This window comes from Gouania willdenowi, chromosome 5 (genome assembly GCF_900634775.1).
Source record: "Gouania willdenowi chromosome 5, fGouWil2.1, whole genome shotgun sequence".
In the NCBI taxonomy this organism is placed as follows: Eukaryota; Metazoa; Chordata; class Actinopteri; order Blenniiformes; family Gobiesocidae; genus Gouania; species Gouania willdenowi.
Window position 1 is genome coordinate 27,810,663 of NC_041048.1, and position 22,969 is coordinate 27,833,631.

Sequence of the window (22,969 nt, forward strand, 5' to 3'; positions counted from 1 at the left end):
TGACTTATTTTGCAGTGTGGAATGTTAAAAAATAAGCAGAGAACAATAGCCCGCAACAGTAGGTATGGGAAAAACAAACCCATTTATAATTGACTAATGAATACATACGTTTTAACCTTAAACATAACATTCTACTTTTTTTTTTTTTATAATGACACCCTGAAAAATAACCATAATTAGATTTTATATGCAGGCCGGGTAGCACTGGGGTTATAATCTGATTTGTTTTTTCTGCTGATATTGAACCAATATCAATATTTGATCGGGACACTCTCAATGAATAGCGATAGTGGTGTCAGCCTTCTTAAGTTTCTGACATAATTTTTGTTTAAAAGCACAACCATAAAATAGTTTGTGTATTTATACTTGTGCCTTGCATTTCTCTTCATGTTTCCTTGGCAGTGATAAAAGTGATCAGTTCATCTCTCCATGTGGAGGCTGCAGACAGTTCATGAGGGAGGTAGGACTTCATCTATTATACAGTAGAGGCACCATATAAACTCCATTAAACACAGCAGAATAACATCATATCACACATCTAACACTAGAGGGCAGTAATCTGTTACGTTTATTTGTAGCTTAGTGTTTTTTTAGTATCTACAGAAAAAGTTAGGAGCAAAATAAGAAACTTGTGATCCTGAGTTTTCTAATGTTAAAACACATTATAGGTTTAGTTTATTTCAAGTTTGTGCAAACCTGCAGAACAGTGTATAACCATTTTAACCTTTAAGTTGTAATCTGTATTATAATGGTCAGTATGCTGCTTTTCTTCATGCTCCAAAAATGCACAGGTATTCAATACCCTTAAGGTTCCATTTATTCATGTTAGGACACATTCAGAAATCCATCCAACTGTGTTTTTAATGCTGTTCCGAGGAGTAGTGAAAGCAGTGACTCCTAAAATTGGTATTTTTAAACAAAATAAACTATTCTTTTTTTTTTCTGTTTTGCCAAAATAGCAAACTTGATATATCTTCCATCCCTAAAAAACCCATTAAATAAGTGAATCATGTTTCTTTCTCGTTGTCTTTGTTACACGTTAACATGCATTTAACACTTTCCTTCTAAATCCTAACCATAGATGTCACATATCATTTCAGTTTGGGACCGACTGGGACGTCTACCTCACCAAGGTGGACGGTTCGTATAAGAAGATGACAGTGGACGAGCTGCTGCCCACAGCCTTTGGTCCCGAGGATCTGTCCATGAAGATTTGATGTTCCCAATAAATGTTGAAAAAAAAAAAAAACAACACACTCAAAACGTTATGCAGCAGATATTTTTATTGGTTTTTTAATCGATTCTTTTAAGTCTCTGCTCACAATTACTCAAGACTCTAAAAATAATTGCCTTAATGATTTACTCAGTGTCTCAAAATGTTGTGTGTGTGATAAAGAAAAGAAGAAAAAAACACCAATATTAAACTCAGTAGACACATTTTAATAAATATGGACTTTTATGACATTTCTTTAATCAAACTTCCATTTTTTACAGGTGGATTTGGATAAAACTCAAATACATACAGGTACATTTATTCAGTAGTCATATCGCAAATAACACCTGTTTTAGCAGCAAATTACTGATTTAAGGGAAACATTAAAAAAGCAGTAGGGTTAAAACTCATTAATCAGTGATTGTAGATCTACTTCCATGCATGAACATTAGTCATTCAAATTCTTCAATGATAATTGCAGTCAATCCCTTTATCACAACAAGCTCAAGTTAACAGTTTATTATCCTCATATTAGAGTCATTTTCAAATAGAACTAACCTTTTTTTTCTATATAATAAATTGATCCCTGCAAGCACATCCACTGTGAAAAAGTCATGGTAGCGTTTTCTGAGCGAGAGAAAAAGACATGCTCTACTGCAAAGGAGCTCTATGCAGCTTAAAAGCATAAAAACATTATCAGCAAAGGTTCCTGAAAGTTTAGAATAACAAGCAGTTACTGTAGGATCAGTGCAGCCACTGGGAACGTGTTGGGAAACAGACGGAAACAATGTGGAGTGGGAACGGTGGCCATGTCTATGGTGGAGTTTCTGTTTTTAGCAGAACTAAAAAACGTCACACACACACACACACACACACACACACACACACACACGCACACGCACACGCACACGCACACACACGCACACACACACACGCGGTTATGTAGTGTCAATGATTTTGAACAAAAAAAATGCGATGAAGGCCTGTAGGTCATGGTTTTCACTTTCCTTTCTATCACCTTAAAAGTGAAAAGCCAAAAAGCACAAGTGAGAAACTAAATTAAAACTCAGCCCTGCCCCTTTCAACCAGTGTCTTAATTCAGCAGTTCTTACTTGGACCTCAGCAGGTCTTGGTGACATCCTCAAGTGTGGGCCATGCAGGGACATGCAACCGAGGCAGGGTGCCCTCCATCAGTCTTTCCATCCACAGTCCCAGTTTGTCCAGCTTGTGGTGAACATCTATGCTCGTAGCCCGATTGGAGCCTCTCTTGAGTCTGGCCCCGTCTTCCCTAGAGTGAGACCGGGATCTGGAGTGGGAGCTAGACCTGGACCTGGAACGGGACTTTCTCCTACTGTCAGAAGACACAGAGCTTTCAGAAGACGAGTCGTTGAGACCGTCGCCGGTGAAAACGGGTCGGAAAAGGCAAAAATATTTCTTGTATCCGTTCAGAGCTAAAACGTGGCCCGTGTAGTCTGTAGGTTCGTCGTCTTCGTCTGATTGGTTCTGACTCTGTGCAGCGTCACAGGCCCGGCGGAGCAGGGATGGCATCCACAGACCATGTTTGTCGGCATTAAGGAAGGAGAAATGAAGGGTCTCAGCCCTGGAAGATATTTAAGAGTTGAGAGATAAAAAATATAGGATCATTTTCCTGTGCAATTAAACAAGTCTTATTCTGAAAATCTCTCAAGAAGACATTTTAATTGTAAGGTATTGTTTGGGTCAATTATAATTGTAATTCAGGGGTGCCCACGGGCACCAGGTCGCCCGTAAGGACCAGATGAGTCGCCCGCTGGCCTGTTCTAAAAATAGCTCAAATAGCAGCACTTACCAGTGAGCTTTTATATATATAGATTTATTTATTTAGCTATTCTTGTTTAAATCACACTTACATGTAACTTAGAAATGACAATACATATATATAAACACTTAAAATGTAAAGTGTTTTTTGTGTTTAATACATACTTGCCAACCCTCCCGATTTTCTCTTGATTTCTGCCAGACATTGTCCGGGCGGACCATCCTTCACAGAGCGTCGTTTCCAGCTGGACAATAATAACGATTACACCGCATAAGAAGAGGAAGAAGACTTATGCGGTGTAATTATATTATTGTAATAATAATATTGTTGTAATAATAATAACGATTACATCGCATAAGAAGAGGTGTAATCGTTATTATTGTCCGGCCGGAAACGAAGCTCAGTGAAGGATGGTCCGCCCGGACAATGTCAGTGAGGAAATCGGGAGAAAATCAAATCCAACCATGTGTAGGGAAGTGTTTCTGTTATGGTTATAGCCGTTGTTGTATAGGCTATGTTTAATTTTCCTTTTGTTGATTATTTTTATTTCAAGCATACATTGCATAGATTGATGGATAATTTATGCAATGTATGCCTTTTTTGTTTAATTTTATGTTATTTATTTTAATAATTCTACTACTACCACCATTTACCATTTGCACGGGTACTGTGGAATTTGTTCTTTACTTTATATGTGTTTTTCAAATAAAAGAACACTGTGAAATTGAATTATTTCATTTTCTCTTTAAAAAGCAAACTACCCCCCCCCCCCCTCTTTTGAAAATCTCCCTAATTATTATTATTTAAGTGTGTATCAAACTGGTAGCCCTTCGCATTAATCAGTACCCAAGAAGTAGCTCTTGGTTTCAAAAAGGTTGGCGACCCCTGTTGTAATTGATCATTAATTAAAATTGTCACAATTAAAATTGTAATCGTAATTTTAAAAAATCTGTTGCAATTATAATTATATTAAGATTCAGATAATTGACTTGGTAATTGTAATTGGCCCTGCAACCCAGAAAAAGGGTCATAAAATGTATGAATGGAATTGTAATTGGCATGGAATCTTTATAAAAGCGGTCACTTAAAATGTAATTAAACACAAAACCACCACAACACTTGTTATAGTTCTATATATTGCACATACGCAGTTAACATAAAATATGTTTCATATCAAGTCTACCTGTCAGTTCTCTTCAGGATCATTTTAACGTTTCAAAAAAATTTGACGAGTCGCCCATACAAAAATATTAACACCAATATTTTTCATTGATTAAGGAGCCTAACAAGAAAACCAAGAGATGAAAAGCAAATTAGATGATAAATTTTAAAAAAATTAGTGTATTTTACAGCTGATATTAGACATGGATTTTGAATAATTGAAGACGTAATCGTAATTTAAAAATGAATTAAACCCAACCCTGGTGTCAAGTGTCATTTCCGATATGATACCGTTATTGCAGCCTTGCGTATCGGCCGATACCAATATTGATCCAATATCAGCATGAATCATACATATTTTTATTACTTTTTTATTTATTTTATTTTTTTTAATAAAAAAATAATATTGACTTATTTTGTAGTGTGAAATGTTCCAAAAGACTTTATCAACAGTAGGTATTTACTAATAACCAATTGGTTAGATGAATTTTAACCTTCAACATAACATCTACAGTATTCTACTATTGAATAAAATAAATAAAAAATGAATTGGTGGGGGGGGAGATCGGAAATTTGAATACAATATACGATATTCGTTTTCAGGCCGAAATCGGACTGATATCCGATATCAAATCGGGACACCCCTGGTGACAAGTGAATGGTATGAAGCATGCGTACCCTGAGAAAGAGAAAACCTCCTTGGCAAACTTCCTGAGTAAAGCATTCTTGGAAGCATCTGTGAGCACCAGTACAACGTTGAGGTGGCCGGGTCTCAGTTTGACCAGGTTACTGGTGTAGGTTATGTCTGTCAGCTCCGTCACCTCCACAAAGTCCTTCTTCGGAGGGCGGCTGCCATGAAGAGAGGACACAGAGGGCAAAGCTAACAAGGAGACTTCAAGGAGGTGTGCGAGAATATCACAATGCCCTTGTGAAACATTTGAAGTTTTATAACTTGCAGGGTATTTCGCTCTATGTGTGAATCAAACCCCAACATTAAAGAAGTTGTCTGAATGATAAATGACTTTTTCAATAGAAAATTAATTTAATCAATTTATCTAGTGAAGGTCATTCAAGGCATGTCATAAAGAGCAATAATTGTAATGGTGCATAAAACCAGTGAGATGGTAAACAATTACAATCTGAAAAAATAAAAAAGTAATATTTACTGCATCTTTGGTTACATGGTAACAGTTCTTTAATGTGATTGGTGACCTTTCTGTTTGATGAAGCTCACCTTGAGGTGTTAGCTCTTTTTGATGACTCATCCTCAGTTGCTGTTTGCTCTTTTTTTTTTGGCTTTTGGGGTTGGCTCTCACCAGGTTCACTTTTAAACAGGTGAAACATAATTCATTAGTGGGTTTTAGTTTATTCCATACAGTAAAGGGTAAATGTACAAATCTTACCTGAATGCCTGAATGATGACGGTGCCAAAAAGAATGAAGAGGGCAGAGAAGATCAAGGACAGGATGGGCATCATCTCTCGCCTTTAGAGGCAAACACAAACAAATGCAAAAAGAAATGAGGCTTTGTTTCAGCTCTGCCTATAAAGACACTATCAGGTGTTGTAAAATATCATCTAACAAACAAAGAAGGAACTCTTAGACCGAAATGGTTCCTAGTAGGGGTGTGCATTGCTATGAATCTGACGATACGATACTATCACAATACGATATATCCCGATATATCCTGATTCTAAATGATACGATACACATCACAATATCAAATAAAAATGTCACCTTTACAAGTACAAAATGGTATGAATACAATTTATTTCATTTTTTTAAACTTACAAGAACAAGTCAATGGTAACTAACTGTAATTTATGTAATATCAAAAACGTGGTATGTTTATTAAACTGTCAACTTACATTTTTCAAAAAAGTTTAACTTTTACTTCTACAACAGATTCTGATAAGTTCCTTAAATTCTTAAAAAAAAATAACAATAATAACCACATACATCTATAAAAGTGCCCAGTATGTTTTATGCAAAATAAAGTGCAATCACCTTCCAAGCTAAAATGCACTGAGGAATGAGGTAATTTAAAGCAGAACTAAGTACCTTGCGCTTAGCGCTCCCCTTAAAGGTCCCTTTTGGTTATGTCACTGTCATAAAAACTCCCCCCCACCTGCCTCCTGCCCTACCCCACAGCTACATACGCACCCTTGCTCTCCCAAGACGGTAGCAATCGATCATTGAAAAATCCTAATACAACAGTGACACTAAGGGTGCTTTCACATAGTCCCATGTGACCATGTGAACAGTATGTGGAAGAGAAAAGTAAAATAAATGAAGATGTGAGAGTAATACGGGAGTGTGGAAATGCGTGTGATGTGTTCGTTTGTGTGCTGGCAAAGCTGCTCTGAAAACGGATGGATGGATGGCTTGCGAGTGTGTGTGCCTGCCTGTTGCCGTGACGACAGTGTGTGTGATTGCTGTGTGTTGCTGCTGAGCTGTCACTGCATGGAGTTGCCCCATTCCTCAGACAAAGCCTTTTTTTTGCTGGCTCCGCCATGATATAAGTCTGAAATTTGTAGACAACCGTGTGCAGACACGAGGCTGGGCACAATCTAGCATTAGTTTGTAATGAGCTGCCGTCAAGCAGTACGTCTTGCAAATGGGTCAGAGGCAGGAAAGTTGCAAGTGCAGTTTTATGGTCAGAGACAGCAGGGGTAGATGAAAGACCACCCAATCACCCCATAAACACTCGTATTACCCTCACAGGCACTATGAGAAGGATTTATTAAGGCTAGTTCTGCTTTAACAAGGACTGATGTGGTTCACTGACACATAGTGACCGGGTGTTTAAGTGCTATGCATATGTTAGCGTAATTAATTATTGTTTTTTTTGTTAAAAAAAATTGTTTTAAAAAATTTGATTTTTACATATTTTTGGATCGATACGTTAATCAGGCGGTGACATATTGTGATATATCGCCGAATCAAGGTTTTTTTTACACCCTTAGTTCCTAGACGGCTGCAGCCTTGAAGGTTTTTCATGTGTTTCTGCTCCATCACACAAGATAGTTGCAGCTCTAATCTGAATATATCTATTGCATCTATTGATTATTTTTTTCGATTAGTCGACTAGTCACGATTATTTTTTCTGTTTCGTAGCACACATTTTGGACTGCTTTTCAAGCGCACCTGCTTAAATCCTTCCACCTGTGAACGTGTCCCCTGTGACAGCATATTTTACAGATAAGAATTAAAACAATGACATAAAACATGTATCTGCTCTTTATCATGACCGTCACTTAAACACTTCCGGGGTGAAGGAACACTGGATAGTAAAGGAAATAGGAGGAACTATTTGGACACAGCCCAGGGCTCCGCTTTTTCTATTTCAGGTGACACATAGTGACCGGTCCATGTATCTCCATGTGCTTTAATGATTGACAGCGGAACTTCAGGGTTTAAACTTAAAGTTTTCCACTAATACCGCTAATTTTTTCCCTTTTGAACCCTTAAACAATGACGCGGCTAATTTGTGGATTTACAAGCTTCATGCAGCCCAAAGAAATTGAGCTCCTTCACAATAACCAATGAAATTACCATAAAGGTGGACCAATTAAACTGTTAACAATAAATCGAGCTTGCTCCAGCTGATTATCATTCTGATCAGTCATTTTGTCATGCACACACCCTGCACTGTGAGGCTGATGGAGAAGCTTACGTAATGAGAACTAACAAACGAAGACAGAGCGGAGATCAGAAAAGCCTGTTTAAAGTAAAAGTCAGCCAGTTTGCAATAAAAAGAATCAATAAACAGCATAAAGTTGCCAAATCACCACGTTTAGTTTGTTTAGAAGCGATCAGTAGTTCACAGTAAGAAGAACGGACAAAGTGGTGCATCAGCCTGGTTCCAGTAAAAAGTGACCGTAAAAAGCTGTAAATTGACTGATATGTAGACGTGAGGCAGTGAGGAGGTGAGCTTATATGGAGAAGGAAACTTATCAGTTGAAACGCAATCAATACAAACATTCTTTTATTCCACTGTCAGTGAAGCTCATAAATGAGCAGATTTCCCAGGACGGGCAGAGGTCAGACATTATTGTAATACACTGAGTACTTGTATCCACTTTATCTGGTTCTTGGCAATGTAATTATGTATATTTATTCATTTTATTGTTGTTTTTTTTTTACTATGTGAATTATTCAATGTTTTAATTGTGATAAACTAATTGTCTGTACAGCAGATCGATCCCTCCGTCCAACACAAATTTCTCCCTAGGAAGACGAATAAAGACACTGACTTTGAAACACGCAACTCTAAGTTAAAGCCAACGGGAGTATAGCCAGCCCCCCTACCAGCCGTTCTGATTGGCCCAGTCGTCTGAAGGGCACCCCAATCAGCCAATAGAGTGCGGCCTATGGTGACAACGTGGCCTTTGAATTGATTTTTTCTTGGAAAATTGCAAAATTATTTGAATGCGGCCAATATAGCGGTGTGCTTATAGTCCGGAAATTACAGTATAAGGCAAATTTTAAAAAAAGTATTTTTTTTATTGATAAGGTCAACTTGACCCCAAGGATAATAGTCGGGTTAAATAAAGCTAATGACCTGCAGGTCTTACAGTTGGAGTAGAGAAGGTCATCATATACTTGAAGGAGGTAATCATAAGCATCATTGATCCACCTGATAATAAAAATCTGTTGGAAAAATTAACAATCAGTTCATTTCAAAGACATGATGAAGTATCTTCTCTCTCAGCTGATGGGACTTACAGGTGCTAGCTCGTTGTTGAGCTCGGGCAGAGTGGTGTCTGAGCTCAGGTAAGTGGGATCTTTCTGGAGGAGCTCCAGCTGTTCGTGGAGGCGGTACTTGTCTTCTTCACTGCCGTTCCAGCCTCCACTAACAGAGCGGTAAAGGACCTTTCCGGCCTGGCTCCGCCTCTCCAGGATCACCACCTGCGAGGAGCATTACTGATCAACTAGGGCAGTAAAATATATCTCCTACAGTTTAATGAATATTATTTCATCCTTAGTTTTGGCTATTGTGTTCTGCATGAGTCCATACTACAAACCTGAGGTGAGACTGCAGTCTGGCTTTGGAGAAGTGCCTGACAGAGAGGCTGCTGCTGATGCTGGTACACGTATGCAAATCGCAGCACATCCTTTTTGTTTGCTGCAGCAAAATCTAAGAAGGCCTTATTGCTAGTAACGAAAGCAGAATCCTCTCCTGTGAGGAGCAGCACGCAGTACCTGCAAAGCATTCACAGGTCAGTTCAAAGACAAGAGCCTGAAATCCGAGGGAACAGGAAGTTTAGCTGCTGCTGTCTTACTTCCTACGGCGGTGGAACTGCTTGACTGGGCACAGCTCATCAAAGATCTGCTGGCTGACTAGCCGTGGCACCTGCAGGAACTTGTTGTTTGAAACAAACTCATCCATGATCTGTCGCTTCATCCCTCGAGCCTGAAAGACATTAAAAAAAAAACACAAAAGGCTACAACTGCTACTTTATCTGTGTTTAAAATATATATATATATATATATATATATATATAGCTCTAAACTGCTAGTGGTACCTGAATGACATCCACAGGCTTCTCTGTGTTCTCCTTGAACAGCAACATAATCGGTGCATATGTGTTAATGCTAAACTGCCTCAGAAGCCGAGAGTTAGAAGTCTCGCCTTGGTCCACGTAGCCGAAACGCACATAGTCTCGGAATGCAAAACGCTTGTTAGCTGGAAGATAAGATGAGCTCGTCTATAATTAAAAGCTATAAAAAAAAATCATCAACTGGGCAAATAGACAGTCTAAAAAAGGCATTACTTTATGAATTAAAACAGTGGTTCTCAACCTCTTCAGTGGGAATAAAGGGGAGAGATTTTTTTAGGGGCATCCATAAAGTCAGCAAAATGATGATCCATTAATCTATGAATCTGTGATAAATGTATTTATGTATCTGAATAATATCCACTGTTATCCAGGAAGTTTATTATTAGTTGCGTTATCGTATATATTCATCTTAAAGATGTAAATCCCTGTTTTAATCAGAAGTCATGCCACGTGTCAACATGTTTCAAATCGTCCACCATCGTCCCTGTTCCCAAGAAACCACGAATCACAGGACTTAATGACTACAGGCTGGTGGCGCTGACGACTGTAGTCATGAAGTCTTTTGAGCGCTTGGTCCTGCCCCACCTCAAGGACATCACCGCCCCCCTCCTGGACTAGCTGGAGTTCGCCTACAGAGCCAACGGGTCTGTGGACGACGCAGTCAATCTGGCCCTTCACTTCATCCTGGAGCATCTGGACTCCTCAGGAACCTACGCCAGGATCCTGTTTGAGGACTTCAGCTCTGCCTTCAACACCATCCTCCCTGGACTGCTACAAGACAAGCTCTACCAGCTCAGTGTGCCCGATTCCCTCTGCATGTGCATCACTGCCTTCCTGACAAACCGGAGACAGCATGCACGCTGGGGAGGTTGGCTCGGACACTCGGACTATAAACACTGGAACCCCTCAGGGCTGTGTACTTTCCCCCTGGCTTTTCTCCCTGTACACAAACTGCTGCACCTCCAGTAACCAGTCCCTAAAACTGATCATTTAAAGTTTGCGGACAACACCACCCTGATCAGGCTCATCTCGGACAGTGATGAGTCTGCCTGCAGGAGAGAGGTGGACTGGCTGGCGTCCTAGTGCAGTCACAACAGCCTGGAGCTGAACGCTCAGAAGATAGAGGAGATGATCGTGGTGTTCAGGAAAGTCACAGCCCCACCGCCCCCTTTGCCCTGACAGATTCCCCACCCCTATCTCCTTCCATTTCCTGGGCACCAACATCACCCAGAACCTCAAAAGGGAACCAACCATTAGCTCCTTCATCAAGAAGGCCAGCAGTGGATGTTCTTCCTGTGGCAGGTGAGGAAACTTAACCTGCCGACCAAGATGCTGGTGCAGTTCTACATGACCATCATCGAGTCCATCCTCACCTCCTCCATTATCGTGTGGTACCCCGGTGCTCCAGACCGGGACAAGCATAGACTGCAGAGCATTGTGCTTGCTGCTGAAAAGGTGATTGGCTGTAAGCTCCCACCTCTCAAGGACCTGTACACCTCCAGGAATCGGAGGCGTGTAGGTTGGATCACAGCTGACCCTTCTCACCCTGAACATGGAATATTGTGTCTGTAGGAGCCATAATATAGGATATTGGTGGATGTGTGACGCGGTGTTTGGTTGCTGTGGTAACGCACGGGAGGCGGGGTCACATAATGGGTGGTTAAGGGCGGCTAGTTCAAAAGGCATGTATTTCCATCTGTCAGATGAGAAAGGAGAGCTGGGTAGCCGTATTTTTTGTTGACCGCTTCGCTTCACTTTGTTCACATGCTTCTACATATCATAAGGTGTACACGAACCCATCCAGTGTGTGTTAACGGTGAAAGCCGCTGTTAAATTAAAAGACGTAAGGAAAACTCAACTTCAAGACTCAGTGTGCTTCTTCGCCATAGCAACAGCGCATCTGACAGGTACAAAACCCATTCATCTCCTCTCAAGCGACAAGGCTGCTTTGGAGTCGCTACAGTGTCTTTATTATAGTTTAAATGTCATTTTCTTATGCATGCCCCTATAGTCTTATAGTTTTAATTGTTTTATAGTTATTATTTATCTAAGTCATGTGTTGTACGTTTTAAGTTTCATGTTGTACGTACTAACTGAAAAAAATCCTAGTTGTGAACCTGTTCATAACAATAGCCAATAATTCTCATTCTGATTCTGAAATATAAATGGGCGAAAGTGAACAAAAATGGTGGAATAGGTGATGAAATGGGATTTTAAAAACCACTGAAATTGGTTAAAAGTTGCAAATCAGAGTGGCCAAAACGAACACAAAAAATGGTAAAAAGGGTTAAAAGTGTCAATATTGGAACAATTAGTAGAAAAGATTTGTTTAAACTGGCAAATAATGGGCATGACAAATGGTGAATATTGTAAATTGGAAAAAATAAGCATGAAATAAGGTGAAAAATGGTTAGAAGTGACAATAATAGTTCAACGTAAGCGACATTAGGTGGGACATGTGGTGGAAAGGGTTTATAAGTCCTAAAAATGTCTTGAAAGTGGAAAAAATATGCAGAAAAGGCATTGGAATTTGATGGAGAAGTGGCAGAAATTGGAGTAATGCAGCAAAAATGCATTAACATAAGCAAGAATATGGCTAGAAAAAGTGATAAAATCGATTAAAATATGGCAAGTTTGGTGTTGTTGCAGAGAAAGGGTAAAAATAAGCAAAAATGGGCTCAAATTGCTCAAAAAATATTCTTGGTTTCTTGAAGTTATCTGGCGACCACATATCAGTGTCTTGTGATCCTAAATGGGATCCTGACCCCAAGGTTGAGAACCCCTGCTTTAAAAGACAAAACCTTTTTAAACTTTTTAAATTTTTTCATAAACTAACGTATGTTAGAGTCTCAAACCTTGAACGCTTCGGTTTGTGTTACCTTGTAAAGCAGTGGAACAACAGGAAGTTGATCAAACAACAGAACACTGGGCTTGTTTTCCTCACGCCATTTATCAAGAAAAGGCTGGTAGTTGTCATCTGTGATCTAAATAAACAAATAGGGTTTATTTTTCTAACTCATAGTTGTTCAAAACATGAATCACAGCCTTTTCTAATCAGGTGTACTTACCTTCTCCACCAGTTTCTGAGGTAGCAGGTCCTCCACAAACTGTCGCAGGTGTTCTCGCACCACCGCCTGATGAAAGAAAGTCAACCTGCCGTTTACCAGCCCGATGATGGAGGGAGCACGGTGAGCTCCTAGTTGAGTGGCCAGCCGTCGCTCATAACCCAGGTCCACAATGCCGATGCCAACCCCTGATACAGAATAGCACAAATGACCTTATCGCACAAGCCCTCTCTGACTCGGACCATAAATAAACTAAGGCCACACAGCAAAATGAATCACTTTTTTCTTTCTGTTTTAATGAAGAAAAAATGTTGCAACAAACACAAAGAATTGTGTGTGCCAGAGAAAATCTGAAAGGACATTTAAGCTCCATTTATTTCACTGATATAAGCCGCGTATTTGCTTTAATTACAATATTTGCTAAAGCTCTTCAAACACAAACACTAGATGAATTATTTATCTTGGATGGATCACCTGAGGACAGGGAATTGAAAATGAAAACCAATATTACGCTGGTGTAATCACACAACAGAAGCATTCCAGATCCATGGAGGCCAAACAGGCTGGGGCTGCTGGGGAAGACAAAAGCAGTATTAATGAGAGTCTGACCTAAAGGCTTGAGCTCCTGCACTGCCTCCTTCCACACAGGCTCAATGTGGATGCATGCGAAGCACCAGTCAGAGGTCACCTTGATTAGGTATGGCCTCTTGTGGCTGTCTGGAAGGATGTCACTGTTAAACTGAGCATGGTGAAGCATGTACTCGCTGTCTGCAAAGTCCCTGGACCTGGAGGAGGGGGAGAAGTAGCAGATCACAGCATCTGTTAAAGGATAATGCACCCTAAGGGTTTACATAATAACTTAATGGATGATGAATATAATATTTGATCCAAGTTTAACCTTTTTTTTTAAGCCACAAAGTATCTGCTTTGTACAACAGCGTATTAGGGCCACTTTAAAATTCAAAGAAATCTGAACACTACAAGATTAAAGTTGTAAAATTTTGAGTTGAAAGACATAATTCTATGAGAATAAAGTCCTAATTTTATTCAATTCATAATATTTTGAGATTAAAGTTGTAATATTTTGAGAATAAAGTCCTAATTTTATGAGAATAAAGTCGTATGTTTTAAAAAAATTCCCTGTTGAAGAAGTGAACACAACTTTCACCAATAGCCCTGAAGTCGACCCTTTCCAGCCAAAAGAGACTATTTGATCCAAATCAGTGTTTGGTCGGAACAAACACAAACATCTGCAATGTGTCTTTGAAGTGTCTTTAAAGTCCTTCAACTGATAACAGTGTGGTGATGATGGGCCAAAAGACTCAATATTTCACCATGAGTGAAACCTAAAGAGAAGTACAATCTCACTAAATGCAGACAAGATCCTATTTGTAATTAAATTTTATCCTCAAAAAATTACGATTTTATGGGCTATATGAAAGCTTCACTTCCGTGTTTCAGTGAAGACCGACAAAGAACTTCCAGTTCCGTATTATCAAAAATGACTATAGTTTCCATATGAATCTCAAACAACTCAACAATAGCAGTAAATAGCAGAGGACATCTTATACATTTGTATAAGCTACTGGCCTTTAACTGACAAAATGTTTATCCCGTTAGATAGATAAATAGATAGATAGATAGATAGATAGATAGATAGATAGATAGATAGATAGATAGATAGATAGATAGATAGATAGATAGTCTTTATTGTCTGGCCTGAAGCAACAGAAATTCTTTTTTGACACGGCCACAACAGCAACACATTTAGCACGGTAAAACATATTCAGCACGGTAAAACACATAAAATTGGCCTAAAAACACATTTTATTCAGAGTTTGCTCCGCTGAATAGGTGCTAATGCTACTTTAATAGCTACAGCTATGTTTTGATAGCATTTCCTACCTTGTATAAAACCTAATGTCTTCTTCTGAAGAAGTAAACTGTTCCAAGCCAAACTTGTTTTTGATCCATCTCCAGAGCGCAGCGTTCTCCGCCCTGACCTCCTCTATAACACTGAGAGCTAAGTCCAATGCACCCAGCTCAGCACAGGAGCAGTAGTCATGGTCAGAAAGATGGTACATTTATTTCCTCCTCGGGGTCCTCAGAGGGAAAGTGTAGTTGCTCTCTTCGCTCCCAAACACCAGGACGAGAGGCAGGAAGGGAATAATTATTCCTTTCAAAAAGAACAGAGACAGCTCCGCCGACACCCTTGTGCGATTGATTGCTTGTTCATGTCAGGGGTAGGGTTTAGGGTTTATCTCTTCGGATGTTGATGACCCACTTTTTTCACAGCTCATCTTCTTGTGGGAACATAAACTCAAAACAGAACTACATCTAGCTGAAGCTGTACACTTAGAGATAGTGGTATCTTGATGTGCAACCTTCTCTTGTTTGGAAGGTAAAACTTTCTCATTTTGGGTGTCATTGTGTAGACACAACCAGACAAACAGGCACAATAAAACAAAGCTGTGAAAAACAGGTTTTAAAAATGTGACGGCTCACTTCTCCACTGTTTTAAAAGCAGTAACAGGAAATACTTCATTGGTCTTATTTTCAAGCGAAAATACATCACGTGTCACCGTGCATATAACCCATTCTCAAAATATTTGGACTTTAATCTTGTAGTGCCATGTTTTTTTTTGTTTTTGTTTTTCTTAATGTGGCCCTAATACGCAATCGTAGCTTTGCCTTCTCACCAAGATGAATCACTTAATGAGACGGTTTACCTTGGGAAATGGAAAAAAGACTCATCAAAGTAGAAGTTGTTGTGGAAGCTGCGGAAACCATGATGCTGAGACTGGCCAAAGGGCTGATTCTCATCCATCTGTCCATAGCGGTCAAAGTTGGACCTTCGCTCATCATTCGACAAAATCTGTTTGCAAAATAAGTAAAACAGCAAAGAACACAAATAATTTCATGTTATAGTGGGTGTGTGAATTAAATATACTGTAGGCCAGATGAGTTGGGATGGATTTGTTCCACCTCGTATGACTTGGAGATCTTGATGAACATGTCTTCAGCATTGGGGTCCTTGTTCTTGTCTGGATGCCTGGGGATGAACACACGACACACACACACACACACACGACACAGTGTGAACAAAACAGAGCTGATCTGACACAGCCCAGGTGGGTGGGCGTGAGGAGGGCCTACCAATACATAGACTTACCATTCCCGAACCAGGTTCTTGTAAGCCCGCTTGATCTCCGCCTGAGTGGCACTCCTGCTCACTCCCAGCACTTTGTAAGGGTCGAACTGAGAGTCAGATTTCACCCCGTGCGCACTCCAGACCAGCAGGAAGATGGCGAGCAGCAGTGGATGCCGACCTGAGCTCATCTTTGGGCTTCCCTTCTTCGTCCAACGTCTGGGTGAAAGAAAGGCCGACTTTTTAAATATATATCACACTTTAGGTTTACATGGTATAAGCCGTGAGTTTAATTACAAGCGTCACACGTCATTTTTTGCTACGACGAGGCCATTTTATCCGTGATTATGATAGATGACAGTGGACTGGCCCGGTAGTCAAAGGCGGAACTGTTGGTTAGAGGTTTCAAAGTAAAAGCACCCTCCACTTATGCACACTGCGATTGGTTACACTTTAATTCAGTGCTAATTATTTCTTGTAGCCACAAGGTTTTGTAAATTCCTGGCATCTAAAAAACATTTACACCATAATTCGTTTTTAAATAGAGAGTGAGCAATAATTTAAAGAAACAAATAACTGTTTTGTATGACAACTTGACATAGAATTGTATATCAAGAGCTTGTAAGTACTTTACTTGAAAGTAAAAAATTAAAATGGTTAGAAATGTTGTTCTTGTTCTTAGGCGAATCGTATTTAAACATAATATCAACATGGTAGTAAAAAGACAACACGTTTAAATTTCCGATTTCGTGCTTCACTAAAATAAATTAATAAAATAAATACTTTTTTCCACGTGTGTTATTGTGTCAACCAGATACGTTTGAGGTTAACTCTTAGTCAGAATATTATTATTTTAAATATAAATTAGAAATCTACTCTTTATATTTTCATACATTACTTCTTATGCTTGTTCGGCTTTTTTGGTCCTCGTAATCTTTACTTCCGCTTCCTTTCTGTCATACACAGATTTGGTGTTTCGGGTTAACTGGTGACCAATGTGTCTTGTGACTTACCGAACTCCGTCGACGTCTGCCTATTTGTGCTAGGACGAACCCTGTCTCTAGTTAGACCGGATACCATTTGAAATAGTACACTGCTGCTGACGCACTGATCCCATTTGAGCTTGAGACAGAAATGAAGCACGAACTAGATGAAGGAACGAGCTGTTAAACACAGTGAGACCAGTTTCATCGTCCCAGCTACAGGCGTGGGTTCCCACCAGAGCAACATGAGTGAACTGTGGGTGATAATGGACTGTGCAATGAGCGCAAATACAGCATTCTGCGGTAATGGTCGCTAACGCTAGCAGTAGCTGTGAATAGCAGCTGCATCACTAGCGTTACCAAAAAAAAACCCTGAGGTAACCCACTTACTGTGCGTATCTTAACCGTATTTTTTTTCTTTTAAATTATTATTATTAATTTAGCTCATGAGCTCTTTGTATTCAAAAGTTAAACTACATTCGCTACCAATAAAAATGCCTTAGAAACATATCAGGTGGCGTCTTTGTCCATTCAGGTGTGGGCATGTGTCAAACCTGGGATGTTTATGAATAAGACATGGTTGTTGGTACTGGACTGACTGGTGTCAACAGGTTTTAAACTATGGGGAGAAACTAGTGAGCTGTCAGCAGAAATGAATTACGCTACACCACGTGTCAAACATGAGACAGTAAAAAAAATAAGAGAAAAGATAAATTATCATGTAAAATACCTAATAATCTAGTTGCAGATATTTCAAATTCAACAATTTAATGAAACTCTGCAGTGTTTTGGGGGGCTTGCAGTTTTCCTTTGTTTACATCAGAGGAATGCAGTCATTTGGAATTGCAAATTGTAGAAAGAACTCTCAATTTTTCCACAAATCTTGCAGTTTTCTCACAAACAAATCTACACATTTCCAATGAATTACACAAAAAATAGTTTCAAAATCAATAATATTTTAAGTGAAGATCCGACAGGGACTAATATTAAACACTAGGCCACAATTTATGTTAAAATTGTTCTTTTTATTCCCACCTGAAATCTGCAAACTGGTCCATATTTGGCCCCTGAACTAAAATGAGTTCCCTCCTGATTCCTCATGGTGCCTGCCTGAGGCTTCTTTGTGAATGCAAGTGTTATCTGAACAAATGCATCTAAAGTGATGGATAACCATTTTTTTTTTTTTTTTTACTTGATGCATCTACTCTAAATTGTGATCATTAACTGTTTGCTTTCCTCTTTAGATTCATAATGAATCTGTTCCGCCTGGTATGTCGCCACAAGACAGCCCTGGTCATTGGCACCATTTCCAGTTTTGCTGTTGTCCTCCTCTTCTTGGCCAAGTGCACCTCAGAAACCCTGAAACAGAGTCAGTGGGATTCCCCAGGCCGATCACCTCGTGCCATCGACCTAAAAGCTCGTCCAGTGCAGCATGATGTCCTCTCTTCTCTGTCTAAAGACTTCTCAGCGTTCCTCGTGGTCCTCATCACAACAGGGCCCAAGTACACAGAGCGCAGGAGCATCATCCGCAGCACCTGGCTCGCAAAGCGGGACTCGGACGTTTTGGCCATGTTCGTAGTTGGAACTCAAGGACTTTCTAATGAAGATCTTCAGAATCTCAACACAGAACAAGGACGACACAAAGACTTGCTCCTACTCTCCGATCTACGAGATTCCTATGAGAATCTAACACTCAAGCTCCTCCACATGTACTCCTGGCTGGACCAGAACGTTGACTTTAAATTTGTTCTCAAAGCAGACGACGACACATTTGCTCGCCTTGACCTCCTTAAAGAGGAGCTGAAGGGCAAAGAAGCCCACAGGTTGTACTGGGGCTTCTTCTCTGGCAGAGGGAGAGTGAAAACAGCTGGAAAGTGGCGTGAAGGCTCCTGGGAGCTCTGTGACTACTACCTGCCCTACGCGCTGGGTGGCGGGTACATACTTTCAGCTGACCTAGTGCATTATGTGCATCTCAATGCTGGCTACTTTAAGACATGGCAGAGCGAAGACGTGTCACTGGGTGCCTGGTTGGCACCCGTGGATGTTCGGAGAACCCACGACCCGCGCTTTGACACGGAGTATAAATCACGCGGTTGCAATAATAAGTATTTGGTGACGCACAAGCAGAGCCTGGAGGACATGCTGGAGAAACAGCAGACTCTGCAGCGGGACGGCAGGCTTTGCAAAGAGGAAGTCAAGCTGCGACTTTCATACGTGTACGACTGGAGCGTCCCGCCCTCTCAGTGCTGCCAAAGAAAAGACGGAATTCCGTAACCGTTTTCCTTTCCATGACCTTTCCTTTTATACATTTGTGTATTTTGAATAAGAGTTTTTAATGACATTTGATTTGATGCCCTGGGCCCAGTTTTTCAAAAGGTTTAATCCAGATGAAATTGATCCGGATTTGGTAATCCTTTTTATGCTATCCATGATCACGTAATCCATCCTACTGTTGAGCCGGTTTTTTAAAGCAACATCAGATTGGATCAATCTGATCCGGATTGAAACTTTTCAGGATTACCAAATCTGGATAACCAGTGCTCATCGTTGAGATGATGGGCACTTCAAGCCTTTGGAGACCCTGACCAACCTCCTGCATTCTGCCAGAACCAGAACAAGGGATGCAATAGTTAGACACTATTTCTGACTTGGATTTGTTTTGGATTTCAAAAACCAGTGATGCCATTGCTTCATTATCCTGTTTTATCATTGTATGCATCACTAAAAAATAATCTAAAAACAAAACAATATTTTTGATTGTGATGAATATTATACATCAATTAGTGACAGAATTAAATATATTATTTGTGGTCAATACTGACAGATGTTTGGGGGCCAAACTCATTTTACTTAGCTGTAGGCCTATACTGGTATAGCCTACCTAATCACTGTAGCCCGATGGATGAACAAATCTAATTAAAACTTTGTGAATAAATAGGATATCTTGTAGGCTATACTGCTTGATCTAATTATAGTCATATTTGATACATGATACATTTTTATTCACCCTTCTGATGAGAACAGTTAAATCCAGATTATTTTTGGATCAAAGTGATCCCAATCCTATACCATAAAGTTCTGTAAAACCTAAACTAAAGGTTTGACCTGGCCCGGGTCAAAACAAAGATTGGATTACGTGATCTAATTTGATAACACAATCTGTTTTTTCTTTTGAAAAAGAGGCCCTGAATATATTAGTATTCATCTTTTCTTTTTTTTTTTTTAATGTGTAGCTGATACTAAACGTTGTAATAGTTTTACTGTTCCATTTGTAAATGCATCCATAGTGTTTTATTAAATCAGGCATTGCTCTAATTCAAGCTTTTGTCCACATGGTTCAAAGTAACCTTAATGGTATTTGTTTGCATTACTAACCGCTGGATGTTTTATGTGCTACGCACAAAGAAAAAGATTTACAGTCTGAGGTTGTTTTTTTTCCTTCATTTGCACTGTAGGTCATGTGATGTAACAAAAGTTTTCTGTTCTGCTGAAGCAAAAATAGTTGAGCTGGTGCCAGATTTACGATACCATAACATGATGTCTATTGTCTACACATGTGCATCGAGAGGGTTTTTTTTTTCCATTTATTTATTGTTTATTTATTGTCAACAAACACAACACACTGCTTTTGAATTTGTTGTTGATTTATGAGTTTGTATTTTTTGATTAAGTTGCAGGAAAATGGAATATTTACCAAGAAGTCTGTGAACAAAATGAGCGTAAAACTTACACTGAAGAGTCTGGGAGGAGTCAATGTATTATGGTACTTGCATTGTTGTCATTACAGTTGCATAGAGATTAAATCCAGCAACTTCTCTAAATGCTTATGTGCAGTTTGGTACAGATTCAGAAACGTGATCATTGAACAAACCTTATAAAATTCTCGCACTTTTAAGTTTGCTTAGTCACAATAGTTGTTGTCTTGACGTTATATTTCTTTCTGATGCTTTTGTAATTAATCCCAGTAACTTTGTCCCAAAGCAAAATGACAGCCCTGGACTGAGGGGGTAGTTTTTGGGAGTGCTTAACAAACAACAAACAGCTCTTTATGTACGAGTCAAATGAAATGTTTGTGATATCGGATCTTAATATATCGGATTTTATCGGACTGCATGTAAAATCTCCGATATAAGCAAATCAATAAGTTTTTGTTTTTGTCCCCGCCGCCAGTTGTTTCCACCATATACTGACAGTAAAAAGTAATTGAAGTCAACTTGAATTGTTGAATATTGTTCTTTCAGTAACATCACTTGACCAAGACTTTTCTAACATTCCATACTACAAAATAAGTAATAAAAGTATGGATGATTTGTGCTGTTGTTGTATCGGAACAATATTGGTATCGCCAATACTCAAGGCTGTAATATTGGTATCGTATCGGAAGTGAAAAAGCTGGATTGGCCCTAGTTTTTACTCATGCTTCATTATTTAGTGCAGCTTACCTTTTTATTGTCATTTTCATCTACTCGCTCTGGATGCTTTAATAAATTATTTTAACAACTTTATTTGTGTCTTGTGTTATGGTCAATTATTATATTCATCATCATATCCTCAAATGTATGTTCATGTGTACAATTTGTCATGTTTTAATACATGACGACTCCATTACTCATTACACTTTTGAACATCTGATTAAACAGTACAGATCGTATTATTCTCAGTGCAGCACAGTCTCTGCCAAGGCCAGAATCTCTGCTCACATGCAGACATACACTGACGCACACACTTATCAAGACAGATAAAGACTGGAGCCAAACCTTCTCATAACATCTTCATCATCCTCCAACATTTCCACTATGGGCATCTGACTCCCTCCCTTTTGTCTCTCACTGTTGGGACCTTTTCTTATCTGTATAAAAAGCTTAAGCTTTGAAACTGTTGGAGCGGGGCGCGGCACTTCCTTCGGACGTCCGCCTGGACGGACGCTAATTTTGTTTCACTTTGTTCCATTTTGTACCTTTTTTCTTAGTTTAGAATAAACATTTTTTATATAAAATCATCAATGCTTCTCCTGGATTCCATCATTCAACCAGAACAATGAATCATGTCTTCAAATGAGGTCAACCGTAAATTCTGCCGTAACACTTGAGTTATCTGATAATATATCTTGTAGTGTGGAGGCACACAAAGGTGAACAAATTCAATAAACATTGAATATGTAGTTTATTAGTGTCAGATCAATTAGGCAGTTCAAATTCATTTATAAAGCTTTTATTTTTTGTTATTTAAAAAACGATTTTTCTGGTAAAGATATTTTACAAGGTCTAAACTAAAGCAAAGAGATGTTAAATTCATTTTAGTTTAAGAGCCAAATATGTCACTATTAGATATGAACAAAGGTAATAATATTGAACCACATCCAAAATAATAGTGTGCATGAAAAATCATTTATTTTTTCAGAAAGATTGAAAATGTTTTTTTTTTTATTGTGAATAAAAAAAAACCTTGTTTTTAATATTTTGGATCACACTGCTTTTATAAATGCGCAACCAAAATGGGATGGGTAAAAAATAAAACTATATTAAAATATATTTATATTTTTGTCGACTAATAAAAATGAAAATATGTTTTTGGTCACATGAGACGAAATCCAATAAGAACTCATGATCATGGCGGTCTTACGCATTGATCACATCAAATCTGTCTGTGTGTACTTATAAACACTACCATTTGATATCTGGTTGATCAATGGTAATTAAATCTTTAAAAGATGCATAAACTATGTCTTTATATTATGGCTTTAGTCGACTAAAACGAGACTGTAACTGAAATAGTCCTGATGACATTTTGACTAAACCTAATTTTAGTCATTTAAGTGATTTAAAAAAAAAAAAAAAAAAACATTTTAACGCTGCAAGTACCAGTAATATATGTAGAAACCCTGTATCAAAAGGTGCCAGTTATACAGTTTATTGTTGAAAATGTACAAATACAGGTGTATTTATCAAACTATTTTTAGTTTTCTGTTATAATGTAACTTTTCCTTAAGCACTCAGTAGTTACTATGTGTCTGCAGGTTTTAGTTTATATATCATTTT

At 38.9% G+C, this 22,969-nt stretch overlaps 3 protein-coding genes across 4 annotated transcripts in view; 2 read left to right on the forward strand and 1 right to left on the reverse strand.

Moving 5' to 3' along the window:
• The window catches only part of LOC114462964 (cytidine deaminase-like), a 3,350-nt gene extending 2,032 nt beyond the window's left edge, over positions 1-1,318 (forward strand). The window contains exons 3-4 of the mRNA XM_028446110.1: positions 403-460; positions 1,101-1,318. Of these exons, the coding sequence (XP_028301911.1) occupies positions 403-460; positions 1,101-1,217 (175 nt within the window). The 3' untranslated portion in view covers positions 1,218-1,318. The remainder of the gene's footprint in view (positions 1-402; positions 461-1,100) is intronic.
• A 101-nt stretch (positions 1,319-1,419) lies between these two features.
• Positions 1,420-16,331, reverse strand: dnajc16l (DnaJ (Hsp40) homolog, subfamily C, member 16 like). 2 transcript variants are annotated; one of them, XM_028446103.1, is made up of 15 exons: positions 15,973-16,331; positions 15,786-15,852; positions 15,530-15,675; positions 13,410-13,585; positions 12,804-12,988; positions 12,591-12,719; positions 9,700-9,852; positions 9,457-9,587; positions 9,199-9,376; positions 8,900-9,082; positions 8,749-8,824; positions 5,576-5,657; positions 5,407-5,496; positions 4,851-5,021; positions 1,420-2,813 (listed from the first exon to the last, which is right to left on the reverse strand). In XM_028446103.1, exons 1-15 carry the CDS (start codon positions 16,137-16,139, stop codon positions 2,333-2,335), a joined length of 2,415 nt encoding a protein of 804 aa, XP_028301904.1. In that variant the 5' UTR covers positions 16,140-16,331; the 3' UTR covers positions 1,420-2,332. The 2 variants fall into 2 exon arrangements, with proteins under 2 accessions (XP_028301904.1, XP_028301903.1); XM_028446102.1 differs by lacking the exons at positions 12,804-12,988; positions 13,410-13,585; positions 15,530-15,675; positions 15,786-15,852; positions 15,973-16,331 and having other exon boundaries at positions 9,700-9,860; positions 12,615-12,719.
• A 533-nt stretch (positions 16,332-16,864) lies between these two features.
• b3galt6 (UDP-Gal:betaGal beta 1,3-galactosyltransferase polypeptide 6) lies at positions 16,865-21,436 on the forward strand. The gene is made up of 2 exons (XM_028446104.1): positions 16,865-17,308; positions 18,176-21,436. The coding sequence occupies exon 2, from the start codon at positions 18,183-18,185 to the stop codon at positions 19,203-19,205; it is 1,023 nt and encodes a 340-aa protein (XP_028301905.1). The 5' UTR covers positions 16,865-17,308; positions 18,176-18,182; the 3' UTR covers positions 19,206-21,436.
• The last annotated feature ends 1,533 nt before the right edge of the window (positions 21,437-22,969 follow it).

Bases quoted from the DNA above. Each gene is read 5' to 3' on its own strand.
- dnajc16l (XM_028446103.1), bottom strand. From the start codon at position 16,139: ATGAGCTCAGGTCGGCATCCACTGCTGCTCGCCATCTTCCTGCTGGTC. The intron at 15,853-15,972 runs GTAAGTCTATGT...GTTCATCCCCAG, and splicing joins AAGAACCTGGTTCGGGAATG to GCATCCAGACAAGAACAAGG. The intron at 15,676-15,785 runs GTGGAACAAATC...TTTTGCAAACAG, and splicing joins AGATCTCCAAGTCATACGAG to ATTTTGTCGAATGATGAGCG.
- b3galt6 (XM_028446104.1), top strand. From the start codon at position 18,183: ATGAATCTGTTCCGCCTGGTATGTCGCCACAAGACAGCCCTGGTCATT.